This window comes from Achroia grisella, unplaced genomic scaffold, assembly GCF_030625045.1.
Source record: "Achroia grisella isolate CSIRO2021 unplaced genomic scaffold, CSIRO_AGI_Agris_v1 utg487, whole genome shotgun sequence".
Lineage (NCBI taxonomy): Eukaryota > Metazoa > Arthropoda > Insecta > Lepidoptera > Pyralidae > Achroia > Achroia grisella.
In genome coordinates, this window is record NW_026712891.1 from 4,244,589 (window position 1) to 4,267,306 (window position 22,718).

Sequence of the window (22,718 nt, forward strand, 5' to 3'; positions counted from 1 at the left end):
GTTTGCGTAATGTAAATATTTATTTTACGAGTTTCTTCAGTTGCCGCCGATGAACAAAGAGAACTAATTAAATAGACTCTTTGCTTATTTAACTTCAATTATCAAGTTCGTCTAACTCCATTAGCAGTTTTAAACAAAACAGACGTTAGCTGCTAATTATATAGTATTCACACATTGACAGATATAATTAACCATATATTTATTATCAAAATGCATAGATTTTTTTGTAATCCATATACTCAACTTATAACTTTTAAAAAAATATTTCACTATAGAAAGTCAGGTAAATTATCTGCGGGTAACATGGAATGCGTTTAAAATCTTTTACATACGGGTATGTATATATATATTATATAAATAAAACCAGATTTTCATTATCACCTTTAATTCACCTACAATCTAACTGATTTTGTTAACATTTTTTTGTGTAAATACTCTGTTCTTAATTCATAACAAAACTAAACGACTATTATAATGAAGACAGGATATCGCCTGTAAGATTATCTATAATAGTTTAGGAATGAAACGTACAATCCAATGTATTTATTGGATTCCACAATGTCTCATTGTGGAACCAATAATACATTATAAACAAGATCTAAAAATATTTTTGTTATTTTATAGTTTAACGACAGACTATAAATTGCTTCTTAGCAAATACACCAAACAATCGTACCTTTGAACTATAATTGTGAAGAGTAGGAAGTAAAAGTTCAAGCAATTTCTTTTAAACATTATCTACAAATTTTAACCCAGTAATGATTGTATAAATTTCAATTGCATTGAGGCGGTTTTGAAGAAAAAGGGTTATAGAGATATCTTTAATCGACCTTATTTAGACAAACTAATTCACGTAATCATAAAAGTATTACTTATTTATTTAGTAGACTTTTATAAAACGTAAGTTTGCGTTTCACAGTTACATTAAGAAAGTTAAGCACGTTTTCATTTCATGAATCAGATCCCGGCTTCGCTGTAAGGCAATTGAACGAGCGGACTTTTCTTCGTTACATCTACTTGAGTATTTACAGTGACTCAATAGAACTCTTAATGTAATTTTCTTTTGAATTTCTCCTATTAATATATAGTTATTATAATTGTGATTACATTATATTGACTGCATCGGTTATTTATTTATTTATTACTAGCTACCCAGCCCGGTTTTGTACGAGTTTACGTGTATGTATTATACATATAAACCTTCCTCTTGAATAACTCTATCTATTAAAAAACCGTTTCAAAATCCGTTGCGTACTTTTAAAGATTTAGGCATACATAGGGACAGACAGCCATAGCGACTTTGTTTTATACTATGTTAATGATGAACATAATAGTCTTTGTTTATAAATATATCAGTAATAATCACAAACAAAAGTACGCATAAATAAATAACTAGTATCCCTACCAATACAAACTGTTTTAAAATGATTTTAACCACAAGTTTGTTTCCCGCCACGTTACAATATGTTATTATAATAACACGTTAAGACAACTTGTTGATTCTCTGCTATACAAATATTATCCGCAGATTTACTTCTGGCAAGTATCCAAAAGCTATAACATACAGTATCTCCTGGCTTCCACCAGTACCTAAGCATAAGTATATATAACATCCAAGACACGTAACATGGAATGCTATTGATGATATATAAATAATATACTAGTTGTATACATCGACTGCTTTATGCATTATTTTCCAATTCAATAGAAATTCCACAAAATTTAAAATATATTAAACTAGCTACTCGTCCCGACTTCGCACGGGTGTACATGTATTATATATACATAAACCTTCCTCTAGAATCACTCTATCTATTTAAAGAAACCGCTTCAAAATCCGTTGCATAGTTTTAAACATTGAAGCATACATAGGGATAGACAGCGACAGCGACAGCGACTTTGTTTTATACTATGTAATGATGAAGTTCTTGCTTTCTGACTCCCTCTTGAATGAATTGTAAATTAAATTAAAAAATAAAAGTACTAGTACTGTCACGAACAGAAATTACGTGAATTGATTAACATTTTTGAAATCATGAGCCTTAATTTTTTAAAATAATAGTTAGGTATTATGAAAATGTCAACAATAGTACTATAATTGTAGACCTAAGTAAATATATTATACTAATATTATCTTATAATCTGAATTAATCTACACAGCTATGGCTAAATGCTACCATAGATTACATTGGAATTACGTACTACCACAAAGCATCTACTAATACTTGATAACCACGTACATATATATACATATATAGGTTACATTGCACGCAAACGTGCAAATGGTTTTAAACTCCGAAACTCTATTAACGGGAGGGTGCAATTAGCAATGTTTGATGATTTTAATCTAGATAGTGCATATCTATGAGGGATAGGACAATGATTACTCTTTCGTCAATATACTACGTGTACACGATTAGAGGTTTTGATGTAATCAATATATACATAGATAACGGAGCTTATGGACCTTATCAAACATTGTATTGGACCATTATCTACACATATATAATTGTAGGAAGTTATTGGCGCTGATAAATATAAGCACAAAAAAATACTTACAAGCTTAAAAATGAGGTACGGAATAAATTTTATTATTAATGACTATAAGATTGTAAGTTAGTTCCCCTTCCGATAGATTCACGATTCAATTCTGATGGAAATCGAAATTACAAAGCTATTGAGCTGAAGTTCGAGTCGTAGTGCCCTTAGACTAAAATCGTATCCCTCAGGCAGGACTAAAGTTGTATCAGTCAGCCTGTAGCGTCTTCCGAGTGTTTGGATGTATTCAATGAATTTTTCGAGAATCGTCCCCCTTTTTTAAACCGGTGAAACCTTAAAGGCCAGCTGCGACCTACAGTATTAGAATTAAAAAAAACATCTCTACGTGTAACTTATATTAGGAAAGTATATGTCGTGACTACCTAGTAATTAGCAGTTTTAGTAGTATTAGTGTACGTAGAGACTAAGAAAACTTCTTTCGTAATTTCTTTATTTATATGTATTTCTTTCAGGCTACTAACGACCCATATTGTAACCTTATAGACTAATATAAATATTTATTAATACTATTATAAAATTGTCTCTGTGATTATGCTACAACGGCAATCTGCGACTGTAGTGTCGATACACTAATTTTAATTCATATAATACTTATTATTTTTTTCTTTCTTCATTACATATTTGTTATTTTATTTACTTTTGACCGGTTTGCATATTACCTATCTGTTCAATATTTTGATCCGTTTCCCTAAGATTGCCTTGATAAGATTACTTTTAGCAATAAGGCCGCCTTATTGTATGTGCTTTGCTATATTGTTTGTGTATCTTCTTTACTGTATGTTGCATATAAAGTATATTCTATTGTTTACATTCACCACCATCTCTAGTGGACCAGTAATCAAGACGTTCGTAAGCAGCGTTGAAATATTTGAAGTTATTAGTTATAATAATATAAGTAATAATATCATAATGATATTAAATAATATATACAGTACAATTATCCGCCTTTTTTCTCGAATAATAGTGACCCGATTACTGGTAAAATACTTATTCCTGCGCATCTATATACGCAAAAATACTATAAACAATAAATGCGCGATATTTTAATGATGCAGAAATGATAGCTGAAATTTTAGCAGTTTATTAATATCAAATAATTTGTAATTAGACAAATCAATGACAACTTTTGTGTTATTTTGTTGAGTACAGCAATCCTTTACAAATAATGGACATAATCATTTGTATGACTATCACCTGGACTATACTACACGCTCCAAGTTTATTACTTTATGACGCGAATTGTACTTGTTTTAAAACAGATTACATTATTGCACCTAAATTACATTATTGCATGTCCTACATTCTATTTGAACAAAATTACGTTGGTATATTCTCATATAATATGTATGACTCAGCTTTGTAGAAAGTAGTCGGTGAACCAAACACTCCCATAGTTTCCTGTTACCTAGAGCTTAATTTCCTGAAACCACAATCCTAATGAGTAGACACGACCTATTACTAGGTATCTACTTAAACAGAACTATATTGCATACTTAACTAAACTTCCGTAATCGTGTGTTTCAGTGAAGTTTTGAATAGTATAATAACTATAAGTATAATTTTAAGAACTTACCATACAATTTTGTACATTGACATTGAACAATTTTTACAATTGATAAAGAAAATTTGAAGTTTCTTTTGTGACTAATATTCGGTCGTATGCAGAAATTGAAAGACTATTGCATACTTAACTAAACTTAGTGTAGTTGTGTATTTATATGAATTTTTGAATGATATAATAATAAATAAGACAAACTTCATTATAATTTTAAAAGCGATACCACCCATACTTTGAAAATAGGTAACTAAATTGAAATTTCTTTGTTACAAATATTCAGTCCTATAGTGAAATTGAAATACCATTTCTAATATAAGTATTCGTAAAATAAACACGCATTTTTATTTTTTTTTTTATATAAAATATATGACTTATATTTTATATTATGTTAATAAATATTAACAACATAAATCGATGACATCTAGACACTTTACTCAATTAGACAGTTTTCTAACAACAAACACTTTTTAAAATTCTCTATAATCAAAAATCAAAATCTATACCCTTGTAGTATATACACCTTGGTGGTAAACCTCTTTAAATATAATTACATGCAAAAATGAATGAAGTAGTTGCAAAATTAATTAAACAGTGGAATAATTAACTCCACAATATGCTTAATGATTGCCAAACAATTGAAATTAAACTGTGTAGTGTGTATGAAGTCATTGCTCTGTCTATGACTACTGTATATCTTAAGTACATTTTTTTTTAAAATATTAATACATATAATTTGCAACTAAAATGTCCTATGTGAATAAATTATTTTTGATTTCATTTGACTTGATATTGCATTCTGTATATAACTTTAGTATAATGATAATCTTTATTTATTATTAAATTAAATTCAGTAATACGTTGAATATAAAAATATATTATTTATTTTGATGAGAAGGCATACTTTATCACTAATAATATTTATTGTAATTTACATAAAATGATACTGCCTTACAGAAAAAGTTTTATCAAACGTTAAAAAATCCTTTTTAATTTAATATCTAAAAGTTTCGATTACAGGAATTGAAATAATTTGGAATCCCCTTCATGAAAAATATGCGATTCATAATACGCTACACTACGCGCCTAAAATTACAAATTTGGGTATCAAGGGGTTTTAAACAGAAATTCATGCCAATAAAAAGGGTTTATAATCAACGAGAATATCATGTCGCACACATTTTTTAATTCCTTTGAAAATATCTTATTTCGTAAAGTCTCGTTTAGTGATAAAATTTATAGGGGTCAAATTTCACGAGTTCTCTTAACAAGCGAGGACGTCATAAAAGTAAATACCAACTGTAAGAAATAAAGCTGTTATTGCTATATTGGTTTGAAATACTTGAGGCGTTTTGATACGTATATTATAAAGATATATTGTTGACATATATTGTATGACAGAAATGTAAGGTCATGTCATGTCATTTCAACTTCACTACCATATTTCACATAGAAACACAGCTTATAAACAACGCTGCTTGGCGGCAGTAATAGGTAGTAACAATAGTACCAAACCACCAAACGACTCTATACAAAGTCAATTAATAATTTAGAAGAATGTACTTACATAAACAATGGGGTCATTGTTTCATAACAATAGCTATTACATGCAATTTCCTCTGCATTTTGAGGTAAAAGATAGCCCTTCTTCGTCGTAGTGATAAAATTTTATTAGATTTAGACTCGTATTAAATTTAATTAAAATCCGTTCAGCGGTTTATCTATTTTTTTAAGGTAACAAATAGATAGAAAGTGTCTCTGTCTACATATAATATTAATATTGATATAATAGATAACTCAGTACAATTCACACAGCTCTATCTAAAAATATATATATAAGTGTGCATATTAGTGTCTTAGATTGAGACAAGATATGGATACTATACATACATATAAATATGTATACTATAGAATTTTTGTACATACAAATACATATACATTAAAAAACAGCCAGTCCGATACTAACAATCATATTCATGAATACAAATGTTTGCACCGTGTGAGGAATCGAACCTGCGACCGTCGGAAGTAAATCGCAAGACCACCAGGACCGTCTATAGAGAGATATAAAACAGAATAATATGTAGGTATATCTAGTAGCTAGCTAAATATTACACTGTATGTGCACAAGTGTTTATCTGCTAAAACTTAAATCTATGACTAATTACTTAAATAATTGTAATGCAAATTTGGTTTACAAATTCTGAACATTGCCTGTGTAACTAAACGAAAACAGATATTTTCCACACAACTGTTAACTGATATCGTAACGTGAACAGATTTTAAAAATAGTATCACTTGTCATTTTCACAATATTAATTGATATTTCATTTTATGATTTGAATATGAATAGACCACCTGATATAAATTCTTTTTTTGTACTTATATAAAGTTATATAAGTTTATATTTACATATCAAGTCACAATACGTATAACTCTTTTCCGAAGAAGAAACAAGACGTAATCAAATTATTTAACACAGTTTCCAAACTCTTTATTTGTTTATGTTAATAATATAATTAAAGATTATAAATTATTAAAATTAACATATAAATGAAATGTTGGTAATCTTTTGGCAGACTGTCTAGATTTTTAACAGACTGTAAAGATAAGTAAATCGTCTGTCGTGGTATGGACATGCAATGCGTAGGAATGAAGATCATATCCTAAGGACGGTGTTACATATGAATGTGGATGGTTAACCGAAAAAGAGATGGATGGACTGTGTGAAAGATGATATGGTGAGAAAGGGAGTAAATAACGGGATGACTGCGAACAGAGATGAATGGAAGAGAAAAACATATTACGCCGACCCCAAATAAAACGGGATAAGGAAGAAGCAGATGATGATGTAAAGATAAGTAAAAAAGACAATTCGCCTCTAATTTTATAAGCGTTGGTAATAGGGACTGGTAAAATTGCCAGCAATATATGGTACCACGCTATCTTCCTTGGAAACCATCATGGTTCATACCTTGTAAAATAAGTACGATAGGCTAACTGACCTAACTTCACGCTTATCCTTTCATCCACCACTCATATATCTGGTGTATATCACAAACGAGTACATATAGCTACATGGTACAGTACAGCTAATATGGTAATCTGGGAGGAAAGGAGATTGTTAGTAATGTGGACTAATGGTCATATTGCTAGCAATATACCATGTCAGGTTAACCTCCACGCAGTTCCCCCTGGAAACCATTGTGATAAATTCCTTATGAATTTGTCAAGATGGGCTAAGTGACCTGACCTCATGCTCATCTTATCATCCTCCACTGGTGCCCCGCCAGCGTTCACCGTTAGCGCAAGCGGATGCTACATTCCATTATCATCCATAAAAATAAATGGTAATCTGTGTTTATCATAGATTAAAAACTGAAATACTAATTAAAAAATAAGAATATGTTTGATTGCATCTGTCTACCTCAGATGATAATTTCTATATTTTGTATTACCTGATTTGTTTTTATATAGATGTAGGTAATAAACATGTTGCATTATGACACGTGTCCTACATCTCCATATTCAAGAGTGCATAAATACGCATATTATATTTATGCAACGCACATTCTATAAGTACTTACAGATTTAAATAGTTATAACCTACATGTGTGAAGGTTTTATCACATAAGAATTCTTATGAAGTAGGTGTGTAAAGACGACTTTATTAAACATGATAATTATTTCTGTATATAAAATGAGTAAAAATAAGAAATTACTTATTAATATACAATACATTTAGCGAATTAGCTTAGCTTGGTCAAATATTAATATTTTTTTCTGACTTCCTTTTCCAAAAGCAGTTTCATGCGAAGTGAAATTGATCAATCTTTATTACATATATATTTCGTTAATGCTGAAGTAATAATATATTTAAAATACTCAGTTAAATATTTCCAACACAGTCCATATACTCAAAATTCCATTAACATGTATGAGTTGTCAGCAGCGTACGTGTTAATCTAGACATGACTTCCACTGGTGTAACAAATTTCATAAATCTATTAGATTTAACATATAAAAATAAGAAAGGTCTATCTTCACACTTTTGCGATTACAATTACAGAGCAATCTAGATTGCGGTTCCGTAAAATGTATTGTTACGACGTTGTATTGTATTTTCAGTTTTTCAGGATAAACTAAAGGTAATAAACTTGATATTAGTCATTTAGTTATAACGTTGACGCCATCAAGCTCAACAGGTATTGTGGTAATATGGTAATGCCATAAATAAAGATTTAAATAGCTTAACCCACATCTTTGAAGGTTGTATAGCAATAAAATGCTTACGAAATATCGTGGACAACGACTTTGCACAAATATGTTACATTTTTCATAAATTGGAGTAGAGTAATTATGATTTTTGTTTACTATCTGATGGATTAATATTATGAATAGACCTTTGCAGGTGCAAGATGAATTGTGAAAGGAATAAAACAAGAGTTGTGTGTAAGTGTAGAACTTAACGCCATTCAGTACCTACTCTTTGATTATTAGGTAAGGGATTTAGATTAAGGATATATTTTCATTCATTCATAATTTAAGAGCTGCGCTCTTGTCGGTGGAGCTCCCGCCAAGGGTATATAGGTATAGATAATTATAATATTTTTATTAATTAATTGTTATGGTATGTACTTTTGCCGAGGCAGACTTTGTGTAAGTTCATCTGCTCCTCTGTTTCACCTACTTCTGTCGCTAAGCAGTTCGCTGTCTGTTAAGGAAAATACTATGTGTGTAGAAGCGTGAGGTGACAACGGTCAGTCAAGTACTTCAATGCTTCAAGGTTTTCTCTGGACTCCTCAACACATACCAGCGTCCAGGTGATATTCTCACTTTCTTCCACTCAATTAATCATTCACGTTTCAATTATTTTTTATTGTAAAAAAGGAGCGTGTGCCTGCTTTTAGAGGTGGTAATTACTAATGGAAAAAAGAGGGGACAGAATTTGACGACCTCTAATATGGTAATCTGTGCTTATTTTAACGAGCAGTGTTCCGATTGAAAAGTGAGATACGGCAGTAAAATTACAGGGTATGTAAGCATTCCGGAGGTCTATGATGACATAGTCTTCCGGAATACCAACATATAAGCGTATGTACTCATGTTCGAGGCACTAATTATATAGCCATATAGGTAATAATTATTATTTACCATCAGATGGGTCGTTTACCATACAAATTTCATAAAAAGATATTCTGTAACTGTAAATAGCATCTCGATGTTCATATTTTTAATAGACATAACCATTGGTCCTAAAAATAAAGCCAATTAAATAGGGCAAACGACCGGAAGAAATTAATAAACCCGCCTACCATTGTTCCGTTTCGTCAGCGCCACACTACACACTTTATTTAACACAACTACTATTCGTATTGTAAATTTATGCAAAGTAATTATATATATATAATAAAATTACGAAATCTTTTTTTAACTAGTTAAATATTTGCAAATAGAGAAAGTCTGGTGGCCGTAGTTGCGGTTTACTATCTCGAAGGTTGTGGTTCGAATCAGGCCGGCAACAAATACTTTGCAATTTTATATTTCCAATTAACTCATCGGTAATAGAAACATAGGTAACAAACCAAGATAGTCCGAGAGATTGCAGTAGACTCATCTGTTGGCAGGTCGATTCAGATATACGAAGTCAAAAACCGGTGTGTTAAGATGACCCGTCCAATATTAAATTCATTATCTTGTCGCAATATATGTAGTACGAGTATTCAATTTTAAACAATCATTGCAATATCATATTGAAATATACTAGATTAATGGTTATCTCCCGCCTAATATTTGGCTAGTTCAGTATCTTTTCCCAGTAGATGTCTATTTCCTAAAATTAAGGTTTATACATTATACTATAATAAAGTATTTTTTCGCCCTCAGTCATTTATATTAACTATTTATGTTCCCGCGACTATCCCGGGTAGAATTTAAATTTATTTTTCTAAAAACATCTAAAACAAAAGTTGTCTAAGTTACTCCTTATTACATCAGCTACCTGCCAAAAAAAAGTCCCGTCAAAATTGGTCCAGCCATTTCAGAGATTAGCCAGAACAAACAGACAGACAGACAAAAATTGTAAAAAATGTTATTTTGGTGTAAGTACTTTATTTATTTTCATATGCATGTAGTAAAAAACGGTTATTTCAATATTACAAACAGACAATTTTATTTATATGTATAGACGTATAGATTATCTATTAAAACACAGATATGATATGATAATATTACATACTAAAAACAAGTCTCTCTAAAAAGTCTTGCAGATTATTTATCATATGATTAATATATTTATTCATTTGAATAATTGTGTCGTTTCTTAGGCTACAGACCTCATATCGTCTGAATGATTTGATTAATACTATGGTAATTAAGAATAATCCAAAATTACTTACGTTTCGATAGTTTATTCAAGATCACTTTAATAAAATTCTGTATCACCCTAGTTTAGTTTATTACCCTCATGTTCGAATTGACAAGAAAAGGTACTCTAAAGCACTGAAGAAAGAAAGGATGTCAGTGATGGATTGCTTAGTCCAGAACCCATATCTACATCAGTCGTACGGTACAGAGTATAAACCATTTCAAAATTCGCTAGAACCGAATAATATATCTCTCTAAATAGTATGTATATGACAATATAATATAAACATCGCGTTATCCAGTCGCTTCACTTCTTCATCACACCTTAACATAATTTAATGTTGATTTGACTGTCCTTTAGATATCTTTTATAGAAAAATAACAAAATTATAATAATTCAATAGCTAAATTAGTTTAGTTATTATAACAGAAAAATTGTTAATAAATTTTAATTGGCGATACTAGTTTGTCCGTCAGTATTTTTTAATTAAACTAATCAATATTTTGTTGTTTATTACTGAAGTTTGGTAGACACTTTCTCAATTTTTTATTCTAGTGTAATGCCTGTATTTTATAGAATATTAGCCTAAATTTTTGATATTTTTTCTCTTCTTATTATGCTATTCTGTGAAAATAAACAGTTGTGTACCGAATTGTAACCTCTGAATACTTATATAAATACTATAGCTATAAATAACACTATAGATATTCTTCGTTATGTAATGAAATAACTTACAATGCACAGCAAACATGATGGTAAGTGATATCATCTAGACCTTTACCATCACCTAGACATATGAAAAGCACCTTAACATGTCACATCCATGATACCGCTAATGCGTCGTCATTCCGGAAAACTAAGAAGTCATGCCTGTTTTAAAAAGACTTTGTAAATAATTGTCTTCTTGGGTAATTTCAGTGTGATCTATTTTAATTACAGTTATAAGGTAGAGAAATTACAGGTTACTGTTATTATAACGTGTGATACTGTTCTTTTATACGGCTACAGTTACTTACCATCATGTGGGGTTTCTGCTTGCTTGCTATAACAATTGCATAAAAAAACTTACCTATTTCTATTCCTCTACAAATATTAAGAGTAAAATGCCCACTGTTTAGTAGGTACATGTATTTTCTGACACTTACGTTATACAATAGACAGTTGTTATTCAAGACACGCATTGTTCTCACACTTTGACACTTAGCTTATTGTTATGAATACTGGAATAGATATCCACTCGTATTTACACACGTACCTACATGTTAAGTCAATGATCATTCGCGATAATTCATAATTTCGTACTGCTTATCTAGTATTTACTGGTACTATCATTACATAGTATAAAATAAAGTCGCTGTCCCTGTCTGTCCCTATGTATGCTTAAATTTTTAAAACTACGCAACGGATTTTGAAACTGTGTGTTTTAATAGATAGAGTGATTCTATATACTATATATAATAATACATGTACATACGTACGAAGCTGGGGCGAGTAGCTAGTTTTATATAAAATTCTCGTATCACAATGTTAGTTACTACTCCTCCGAAATAGCTTGACAGATTTTTGTGAAATTTTATATGCATATTCAGTAGGTCTGAGAGTCAGCTACTATCTATTTTTCATACTCCTAAGGGATAATATTTTATTTTTTTGACCTCGTGTTACTTTTTTGTAATGTGGCATTAAAAAATCATACAACCCTAAATTTTCACCTTTCTATCACCAACTCTTATTTTTTAATACCGATTTTAATTTATATGGCAGAACAACGTTTGCGGGGCCAGCAAGTCATATCTATATTTGAATCGTTGAAATCCATTCAGTTTAATTATGCCAAAGTTACTAAATGAAATATGCTAGGCTACAGAAATAGAAATAGAGAAATGCATACAAACAAATTTCACACAGTATACATATTACAAATCAAATCTAACAGTGGTCTAGAGGTTTTGTACAATAACCGATGGTCGCGAATTTGTATCTGTCTGGATATTTTCCAATATAATATGTATGTATTTACAAAACAAATATCTATGATTTATATCAGTTATGTAGTACCCATAACACAAGCTTTAGCTATAACTTGGGTCTAGAATGCGCTGTGTGAAGTGTTAACTATGATATTAAATTACTCCATCCACAATTTTATAATTTAGATACCTTTCACATACATTCTTTAAAAAGTTAAACCAATGGGGACTTCTATAAACTTTAAGCGGACCTTACAACTTGTGAAAGAAAAAGGTACTTAATCAAAAAAGTTTACTTGTCACATCCGATAGTATTTAAGGAAGATCTTCACAATGACACCTTTTTGGTTCCTTTCAAAAAGAAGAATTTCTTCGGTGTTATTGAAGCGTTAGATTTATAGCAAATTCACTGGAGGTCAACATTTGTAATTAACCTAATTCATATCTGTAATATAAAATCATTTACCTATGCTTTGAGGCTGTAAATTTTCTAAATAAATGGCGATCACAATCAGTAATTATCTTAAAAAAAGGTGTCAATTTCATTAAATTGTTTTATGTGCAGTTTTTGCCAACTCCAAATCAGTAGTAATTAATATGAAAAAGTAACTTAATTAGTAACTATATATATAATCGTAGATAACCTGAAGAACAGTATATTTACATAAATACATATTTAATGATTGTACTGTAATGATGATACTAATATCATAAACAGGTAAAGTTTGTGAGTTGAATTTTCAGGATAAAGACCAGTAGATGCCTACTACCCATTCATTTAGAAACTTTCTTTTATGTTAGATTACTTTTTTTTACATTGCAATTTAAAAATGGATCTGTATTTTTGTAAACATGCACAGGTTTATTCGAAAAGAACAAGAGCTGAGTTTCTTGTTAGTTCTCCTCAGTTCAAAAGTACTCTGAACTAATGGTAGATTTGACATATTTAATTATATTTATATATATTAATTATTAGGTTTGAATAGTCTGTAATAGACTTACATATATGAATAAAGATATTTTGATTTGATTTAATTTGCTTGCGCTCCGTACCAATAGAAGCAGAGCTAAATTGAAAAATACTTAGAAAAGGGGCAAATATTTAATGTAATTAAATGTAAGACATTTAATTACATTAATTATTAAATATTAAATAAATGGATTATTTAATATTATCCTACAAGAGTTCGTATAAAATATTATTGGAAGTCTTTACAATAATTCTACTTACGATCATAATAATGTATGACTGTTTAACGGGAAGGTTAGAGAAGAGGTCATGACCCTGTGACAGTCATATGACTGATAGGCTATCAACAAATGCGTGTATGTGACCTATTATCATGAGTTATATATATAACTGTTTGTTATTATTACTTTTAAATGATGAGTCAGTATTTTTATTTTCTGTATCCACTACTACTATTTTTATACTGCTACCTTTATTTTCTATTTCCTGAGGATATATATAATTAAATAATTACAAAAATTTACGTTTATTAGTCTACACCCACTACTTTTTTTTATTAATACAAACAAATATCCAGACATCTAAACATATTGACTTTGGTGTCCACCAGTACACTTGCTTTTCAATGGTCGTAGGTTTGATTCCCGAATAATAAAAACCTTCATATCTATTAGAAAATAAATTGATATTCGTCTACGTATTTTTCTATGTATATTATGTTGTACAAGCTTTAATATCACCAATTAATTAGTGTCAATTGTACAGAATTATTTATTTATTTAGGTACATAAATATTAAATGATCTCTATATACTTCTACATATTATGTGTTAGTTTAGTAACTCAATACTAGTGCATAACGGTTTAAAGTATATTTAACTGCATTGCATGTTTATAAATAAAGAATTCTGAACAGATGTTGTTTATACAGCATATTGCAAAAACTTAACGGTAACTATATTTAGATATAATTTGTTACGTCCCGATGAAATTGAAGGATGTTGTCATGGGCTCCCATATTGGCATCTCGCGAAGTAATTTAGTGCTTTTCTAATTTCAAACATTTGTATACATAAATAGCGAATGTTTTTAAACAACGGCTTTTCAGTTTTACTTAATTTGTGTTTGATATTTTATGTAATATATTGCTCAACTAGCTGTGCCTGCTATTTCGTCCGCGTGTTATAGTGGCCATGGCCGAATAAAGCAATAATATACAATAATCTAACCCAAAAAAGCCAAATAAAAAAGTATCACCGTTCTAGTTCTACAAAAATGACAAATTTCTACACAAACATTCATCTTCTATTTTATTTTACACCCATAAGTTTAATATTTTTACAGGTAAGATTTTTACAAACCTTGAATGTTATATTTATTTATATTTAATAAACAACTTAAAAAATAAGTTTAAGCTTCTACCTAAAAAAATGTCTATACTTCCATACAACCTTTCCTTGTTTCCTTTCAACCCCTTACAACTCTTTTTTCGCTTTAATCAGTAGCCTATGTCATGACTATCTGTGCATTACATTTAATTTAAATCGGCTCAGTAGTATTCGCGTGACAGCGAGATAAATAGACAGACAGAGTTACTTTCGCATTTATAATATTAGTAAAGATTTCGAAATGTGTTCGATAGTATAAAGATATATATGTAGGTATACTCTCGTTTAAATTTTGCGATGTCCGTAGTTAAATTCATACATATAAACAATTTTTTCATAACACTTTCCATCAGATGGGGTGGAGCTTATTTCCCGGTCTTGTCGGATAAAAAACCTATAGTATACATACCACAGTGTTATGTAAACTATTGGTGTACTGAACTATTTGCCTGCGTAAGCGAATTCGTTGGTGAGGTAAATATTAGCAATGCTATAATCCAACCAAGGTCGCTACGAAACATACGTCCATAATTCTTGGGAGACGATGTATTTATAAATCCATAATGCATTGAGAACAGTATTGCTGCATGTTGATAAATGAATTAGGTAGAAATAACACATTAGTATTTTGGAATAGAGATTGTTAGCAATGGAATCTAATGGGTCATTACTCATAGGTTAATATCCGTACAAACTTCTTCTGGAAATCGTCGCGGTTTAGTCCTGATGCGAATTATAACCTGATTTCATCTTATAGTTTTCCATTGAGATCTTGCAAGGTAAATTTACAATTCATTATTACAAAAATAATATCCCGATATCTTTTAATACAGGTATACTTTACTAAACCAAACTAAGCGAAACATGCTTTACAGTTTTATAGGCTAATTATTAAAACAGAATTTTCTGATTTTCGTCACGTACACCTATTTAGCTGTCTGGCCTAGAGTTTCTAACGCGTTGGAATATAAAAAAGCACACCTTTTGTCTCAGTCAATCAATATCTGTATCACGAACAAAGTCGCCAATAAAAACGGTAAGTATACCTAAGTATAATCGTATGAAAAAAGTCATTACGAATTCACTAAAAATTACGTGGCATAGGTTTATGCAAATTTTTTAATAAAAAAAAGTTGAAAGTATTTATTACGGATAAATACTTTCAACTTTTTTTTTATTAATTTGTGAGTTTTAAACCGCAATCCTAACTGAGTAATGCCATTTAAGCTATTACATGCAAGTTCTAATACAGTTTATTGTCTCTAGACTATAATAAATAAATAAATAATCCTGGATAATTAACACAGCGCCATATAGTCTATGGGTACTAGACTACTGATATAAATAGATACTTAATTTTTTTTGTATATACATAGAAAATACCCATAAAATCATAAATACAAATTTTTACGCCGTGCGAGGAATCGAAACCGCGACCATCGGAAGTAAAGCGGTAGACTTAACCGCTAGACCACCGACGCCATCAAAAATTATTAATTATATATATATACTTCAAAGTAAAATAAATATTTACCATATATATTTGCGATTTTATAAAATTAATAATACAGTTGCCTCCCACTTAAATAAAGAACAGCATAACTGAAATTACTTTTCCTGTCAGGAACTCTCTAGATACAGAAATTGTTCAGTACTTACGGCTAATGGGGAAAGCGGGCTATGGTCTTGATTTTCTTGAATAAGTATATTTTTCATTAAAATAACTAGATACTTCAATGTGAAGATAGACAGATAATTATGAGGCCATTACATATTACTTCTATAGAGATATACTTTATACAAAGTGGTCTGCATGCCTTGCCATGCCTCATCTATTTCAAATGTCAAGCAACATGATTTATAAGATGTTTTCTGCTGAAGCGTGAGATATCGAAGTTAAATTGCAGGGCATGAAGATATTTGCAAGAGCAAAGCGACTACTAGGGAGTAGTAATAATCTATTTTGTCCAAAACAGCAAACCTACTGTTAAAGTTAGTGTTGGGCGGGGGTTGACGTCTTGTATAAATTTTAGACATAACGCGATGCTTCGAATTAAGGAGACATTTTTAATTTCTTTCCTATTCTTCTACCTGTGTATACAAATTCAGGATTACAACTATTGCACTCTTGTATTAGAATAGAAATATTCTTGACATAGAATTCTAATTTTAAATATATAGCTAAATCTAAATTAAAAGAATTATATTTTATATTATATAATTTGAGCGTGTTTGCCCGCAATCATACCTAATGTTGTATAACGACGCTACATATATATTTTTAGCATATTATATTTCATACCTTACACATAAATAAAAAGAAAATCTTTTATTTTTAACGATTTAAATGCTTTCTTTTCTTTGTATATTACAGACTTCCGATTAATAATTTACCATTATAGCTTATAATGGTAAATTATTAATAAAATTACCAATTTTATTAAAGAATTACTATTGTTTCACCATCTACACTTTCAGCATAGCCTTTCACTCCAATTATTCTTTAAGCAATAGCGAGGAAAATATAGATATGAGGTACCTATCGAAGTCTCAAGATTTAAACGAACTTTAATATCTAGAACACAAGACAATGGACGTACCACCGACGTAGCTGAGTTCTATTATATAACATTTGGTCTGAATTACTAAAAATATTAGTACGTAATAAGTATTCGACCGATAAGAACGCTGCTCTTAAATTATGAATGACTGAATTGATTAATTTGGTACCAACACCTTGTTGAATGTGCCATGCCTAATTTCCTGACATTAATGAATAGCCCGCCGCTTGGAAGAAATATTGCAATATATAGTCCTTCTAAAGGTCCAGTACAGTAATTAATAACGTTGATTAATATGTTTGTCGTGATAGGTGAAAACAAATGTAATATTGCAATATTTATTTGAATGTACATAATAACAATAATATAATAAAATTATTTACCTACATATGTATATAAAATTAAAAAGAAGACACATATTTAAGTAAGAATTACGAATTCAACATCAGAATGAAACCAAAATGACTCCGCTCAAGTAAAACCGTAGAAAACAGATCGAACCACACCTCTGGATTATCGAATTATAATCCTAATATATTAGTCTTTCACGCAAAAACTAGCTTATGCTTATATTTTATATTGAAGTTTAACGGGGGTGAAACCGCGGGCATAGCTAGTATAATACATAATGATATCCCTGGACAATTCATACAGCGCCATCTAGTCCCAAGCTAAGGAGAGCTGGTGTTATAGATACTAGACAACTAACACAAAATAAAACTTAGATAGTTTTTGGTAAATACATATTATGTAATGTACATAGAAAACACCCAGACCGATACAAATAATCATACTTATGAATAATACCTTGCGAAGAATCGAACCTGGAACCATAGGAAGTATAAATAAAAATATATACTTCCGATGGTTCCAGGTTCGATAATTTAAAGGATAATGCCAATAAATCTAATTAAATTAATTAGCGATATAGCATCATATCAAAACACCAGTATTAAAAATTCATATTTTTTAAATATAAAATCAATTACTAATATTACGTTCGCTTATGACCGTCGTAAAATTATTGGATCTAGTGAAATCTAATTGGATTCGAGGAATGGATTAAAATTTCACACCACCGCAGCTATTACTGCATAAAATTGTAGTTGCCTACACCTATGTACCTGCTACCAAGTCCTGACTTGGAGGTATTCCGTGTCACAGCGCAATTTCGCAGTCGTGTACTGCCTTTTACTATTTTTCACGTTGCCATGCACAAACTTACGGCGCTTTTCAGGACGAAAACCGTCAACTTTCTACAGTCGTATTCATACAAAACCACTAACGAACGGCGACGCAATTTAATATAATATGGTTACACGAATATACCACTTCAATTTCCTGATGCAAAAGCTGGCATGTTACAAATTTGATTTAGATTTTAAATTTGGAACATTCGTTTCATATTATATCTTTCGCAATAAACAATTCGTTTGCATTTTTTAATCTCTACTTACAGGGAAATGGCAGCGTAAAAAAAGTACTCTTTAACTTAAAATAAACCATATCTTCAATATTATTAGACTTAAATGAGATTAATAACCTTTTCTGCAGGTTCACTCTCCAGTCTATTGTAAAAAACCCGATATGAATCCAAACTAATTATGTACTGTTATTTTTAAAATGCAATCACGAGAAAACTCCGTAAATCGATAACAATGTCGATTAGATCATTCAGCGATTGCGAAATATGGAAATACCAAGCAATCTAACGGAATTTATTTCAGGAGTCTACTGGCTTTTATGTAATAGAGATGTTCCATAGCTACAAGTGACGGATATTAACCGATTTATGTTATATTATTAATTTGTTTATATATGATTACAATGGGGTTTCAAATTAAACACCTTCTAATTCAATTACTTTAATTTTACCGAGGTAGACTGTGTTTGTGCGACAAACAATCCTCAGGAATGGTGACTCATAAGTGGTTTCACTAGACTACTCACATAATTTGATGTCCGTGGTGATATTCATAATACTATACTCTTTATTGTGTACAGAGAAAAAAAATTATAAACATAATGTAATAAATTTCTTACTGACAACCTAGAAATAATAGATAATGTATTATATATATATAAACGACTGTCATCTTGCTACTAGATGGGCCGTTAGCTTGTTTGCCATTTCAGTTAAGTAAAAAAACCCTTATAACAAACACGTCTATATACAATATATTATTTCCATTGTTCATAGTGCACTCAACTACCATAAAGAATACTGCGATGCACATCGATACAAAAGTAATGACTTGTTGACCCGCTTACACTTACCAGACTGGAAACTGGAAATAATACTCGATGATAGCAAAAATAGTATTATTTCTCTATACCATCTCATCTGCACATTATCCATTCTCTGTTGATTTGTATATATACTTAATTAATATATATGCATTTAGTAATATTATATACATATACATATATAGGTATTTTTCAATGTTTTTTATATATAAATAAATTTTGAAAATCGTTATTTTTGAAAATTAAATCTCACATCCATGTCTGTTTGTTATATGTTTAAGACAACGCCATAAGGTGTTGATTCCGCCTTAAAGGTATTTGCGCATTAAAGTAGATATTAATAAATAAACAAATAATAAAAAATCTATTTCTTCATTATGATACTTATGAGAAGAGGAAAATATTGTTAATAAGAAATTTTACACAATAAGAAAAGTTAGAAATCAAACAAAATCTTTCTACAGATATTTGAACAAGCGATGCTAACTATAGTTTAATAGGGACTAAATTACTTTACCTGAGTTAAACTTCGGTATCTTTATTTTCCATTCCGAATGCGAGGAAAGTAGTACAAAATTGTACTTTAATATAATTTCGTGCTTCATCAAATGTACTTCGAGATTTTTAAAATATTTTATGAAACTCTGGAATTGATATCAGTGGTGTATCCGTCATAGTATATAATTGTTAACTTCCATTCAAATGTATGTAATCCTCTAATAACATCGAAAGAATAGGGCATAAATAATGACTTTTCATTTATGCCCTATTCTTTCGATGTTTAAACTAATATTATAAAGAGAGAACAGATTCTGTTGTAGGGGAAATAAACTCTTAAACCATATTTTTACTAGGTAAATTTGAAGAAGTAGTCTGCGTGTGCCCCCTAATTCAGCCACCAAGTTGTTCATGTTATCTTAGTACTCCAGAAGGACAACGCGTGAGCAATGCGCTACGATCAAATCATAGTTGTGCCGTGGTCTTACCAGAGGCGTTATACGATAACCACGGATGTACACGATAATTTGATGGCCGTGGTGCAGTTCATATAAATATAAATATAAATATTTCATATAAATTTGTAATCAGGTAAGATGGCAGCTAACCTGATTACGAGGAAAGGATAAATGTAGCAAGATACACTTGGTACCCAAGACAAGGACAAAGGAAAAGAGAACGACGAAATAGAAGAATGAATCAAAATCACTCAAGATAGAAGAGAATGGAAAAGATTAGAGTAGGCCTTTGCTTGGAAGCAAGCAGACGACCAAGAAATATTAGATATATTGTAAACATCAAAAAGTAATAAAAATAACGTTTGTTACGTCTGAATAAAAGACTATAAATAACATAAAAAGATTGCAGCTTGTTTGCACATTACATACAAATAAACCACTGCTCTAATTTAAACAAATACAATAAACTAAATAGATTTAATTTGATTATATTTTTCTATGCTATTAAATAACCTAACGAAAATTTATTAGCATAGGTATATCTACAGCACTTATGAGCTATTTAATTTCTCTTCCGGCAGCTACCAATCGTTACAGCACTTACCTGAATCAGGCAGCAATTTCCCTTTTAGCTCGACGTCGCTCTCCGCAGACGTAGCGCCGTAATTCTTGTACGTTTTCCCACTCGGTTCGTCAAACTTCGTCACTTTAAATCGCTCGGACATTTTCACAACACTACACTATGTCACTACTACACTTAACACTAAGATATGCACTCGAGATATGTGTTTGTTAATCGACACCGAATTAGTTTTAATCCATTTTCTGAAACAAAATATATTTAGGTTATTACAATTATTAATCAAATACAAAGAATCCAATTCTCTTATGCTATATAGGATCATATCTGAACTGATTTCGTTAATCTAAATCGAACGCGTGCGCCGCTTGTTATTCCTACATCTACCAATATTATATCTCGATTTAAGTCTGTTGGTCACGTGTAAATAAATATAATTTCAAACTACCTATTAATATAAATAATATTCGAACACAGAAAACATGTCATAGGTATTAATTATTATTTTAAATAGAAAATAAATATCATAAAGAATAACGTTTCAAGATACAAATTCTAAGACAGAATAATCTATGATATCAATGGGATATATATGTACACTAATAATAGTCAATAATAATAACTGATTCTTGTTTAAAAAAATAACTCTCTTACTTATAAGTGGGAAAGATAATTTGTTGATTTTATGATATTTATTCTGCGGACTAAGTCACCAAAATGTAGGTAATAAAAGCTAGGGTCATAAAATAAATTTGATCTAAAAATAACTCTGTTGTTTCTTCTCTTAACCGTTGCTCCATTCTGTTTAATTCGAATTTCGCTCTTTACTCTTGAGAATACAGAGCTGATATAGTACAATTAATTATAATTAAAAATACTATGTACGATAGATCTTTTAATGATATTGATGTTGTCTCCAGAATCATTCCTTGATTAACAAAATAAGCCTCTGATTTTAATTGAAATGAATGATGTAACCACTAAAGTTTACGGTATGCGCTAGCAAAACACCAGGATGACAGGAAAAGCAGGTAGTTCGAAGTTGTTAGCAATGTGAACTAGTCACCATTCTAAGCCATGTACAGTAGTACTGACAATTATACCCTTTAGTCTCTAATATTAATCTGCCTACAACTCTTCATGATTAATCAAACGTCCCTAAATTTAATAAAATTTAATGAAATGTTGCATTAAACTTTATTGAACTGTTATATTTTTTACTGGAATTTTCTAGACGGTAGGATATTGATAGCAATAGAAATCAGTGGCATGATTGCTATGTAAACTATCATGTCAGGACGACCTCTATACGGTCTCTACTATTGAATTCCTGGTGAATTCGCCATGACGGGCTAACTGATCTGACTTCTTGCTAATTCTATCATCCTCCACTGGTTAGCTCCACAACATTAGCGCAGGTACATACATGTACCATACTATTATTACGCATTAATTCAGAATTAATTGCAATTTTCGTCGACCACCATAAGGTATACTATCAATCGTTAATTACTCTTTCAAGTTATTAATTAAATTTGGCATTTCAGATGTAGAACCACAGACTTG

At 30.4% G+C, this 22,718-nt stretch overlaps 1 protein-coding gene across 3 annotated transcripts in view; it reads right to left on the reverse strand.

Annotated features, from left to right (window-relative positions):
- LOC131846023 (solute carrier family 12 member 6) overlaps positions 1–22,718 on the reverse strand; it is a 334,208-nt gene that overhangs the window by 296,854 nt on the left and 14,636 nt on the right. For all 3 annotated transcript variants that reach the window (XM_059195232.1, XM_059195231.1, XM_059195228.1), the window contains exon 2: positions 21,177–21,397. In XM_059195232.1, the coding sequence (XP_059051215.1) occupies positions 21,177–21,297 (121 nt within the window). In that variant the 5' untranslated portion in view covers positions 21,298–21,397. The remainder of the gene's footprint in view (positions 1–21,176; positions 21,398–22,718) is intronic.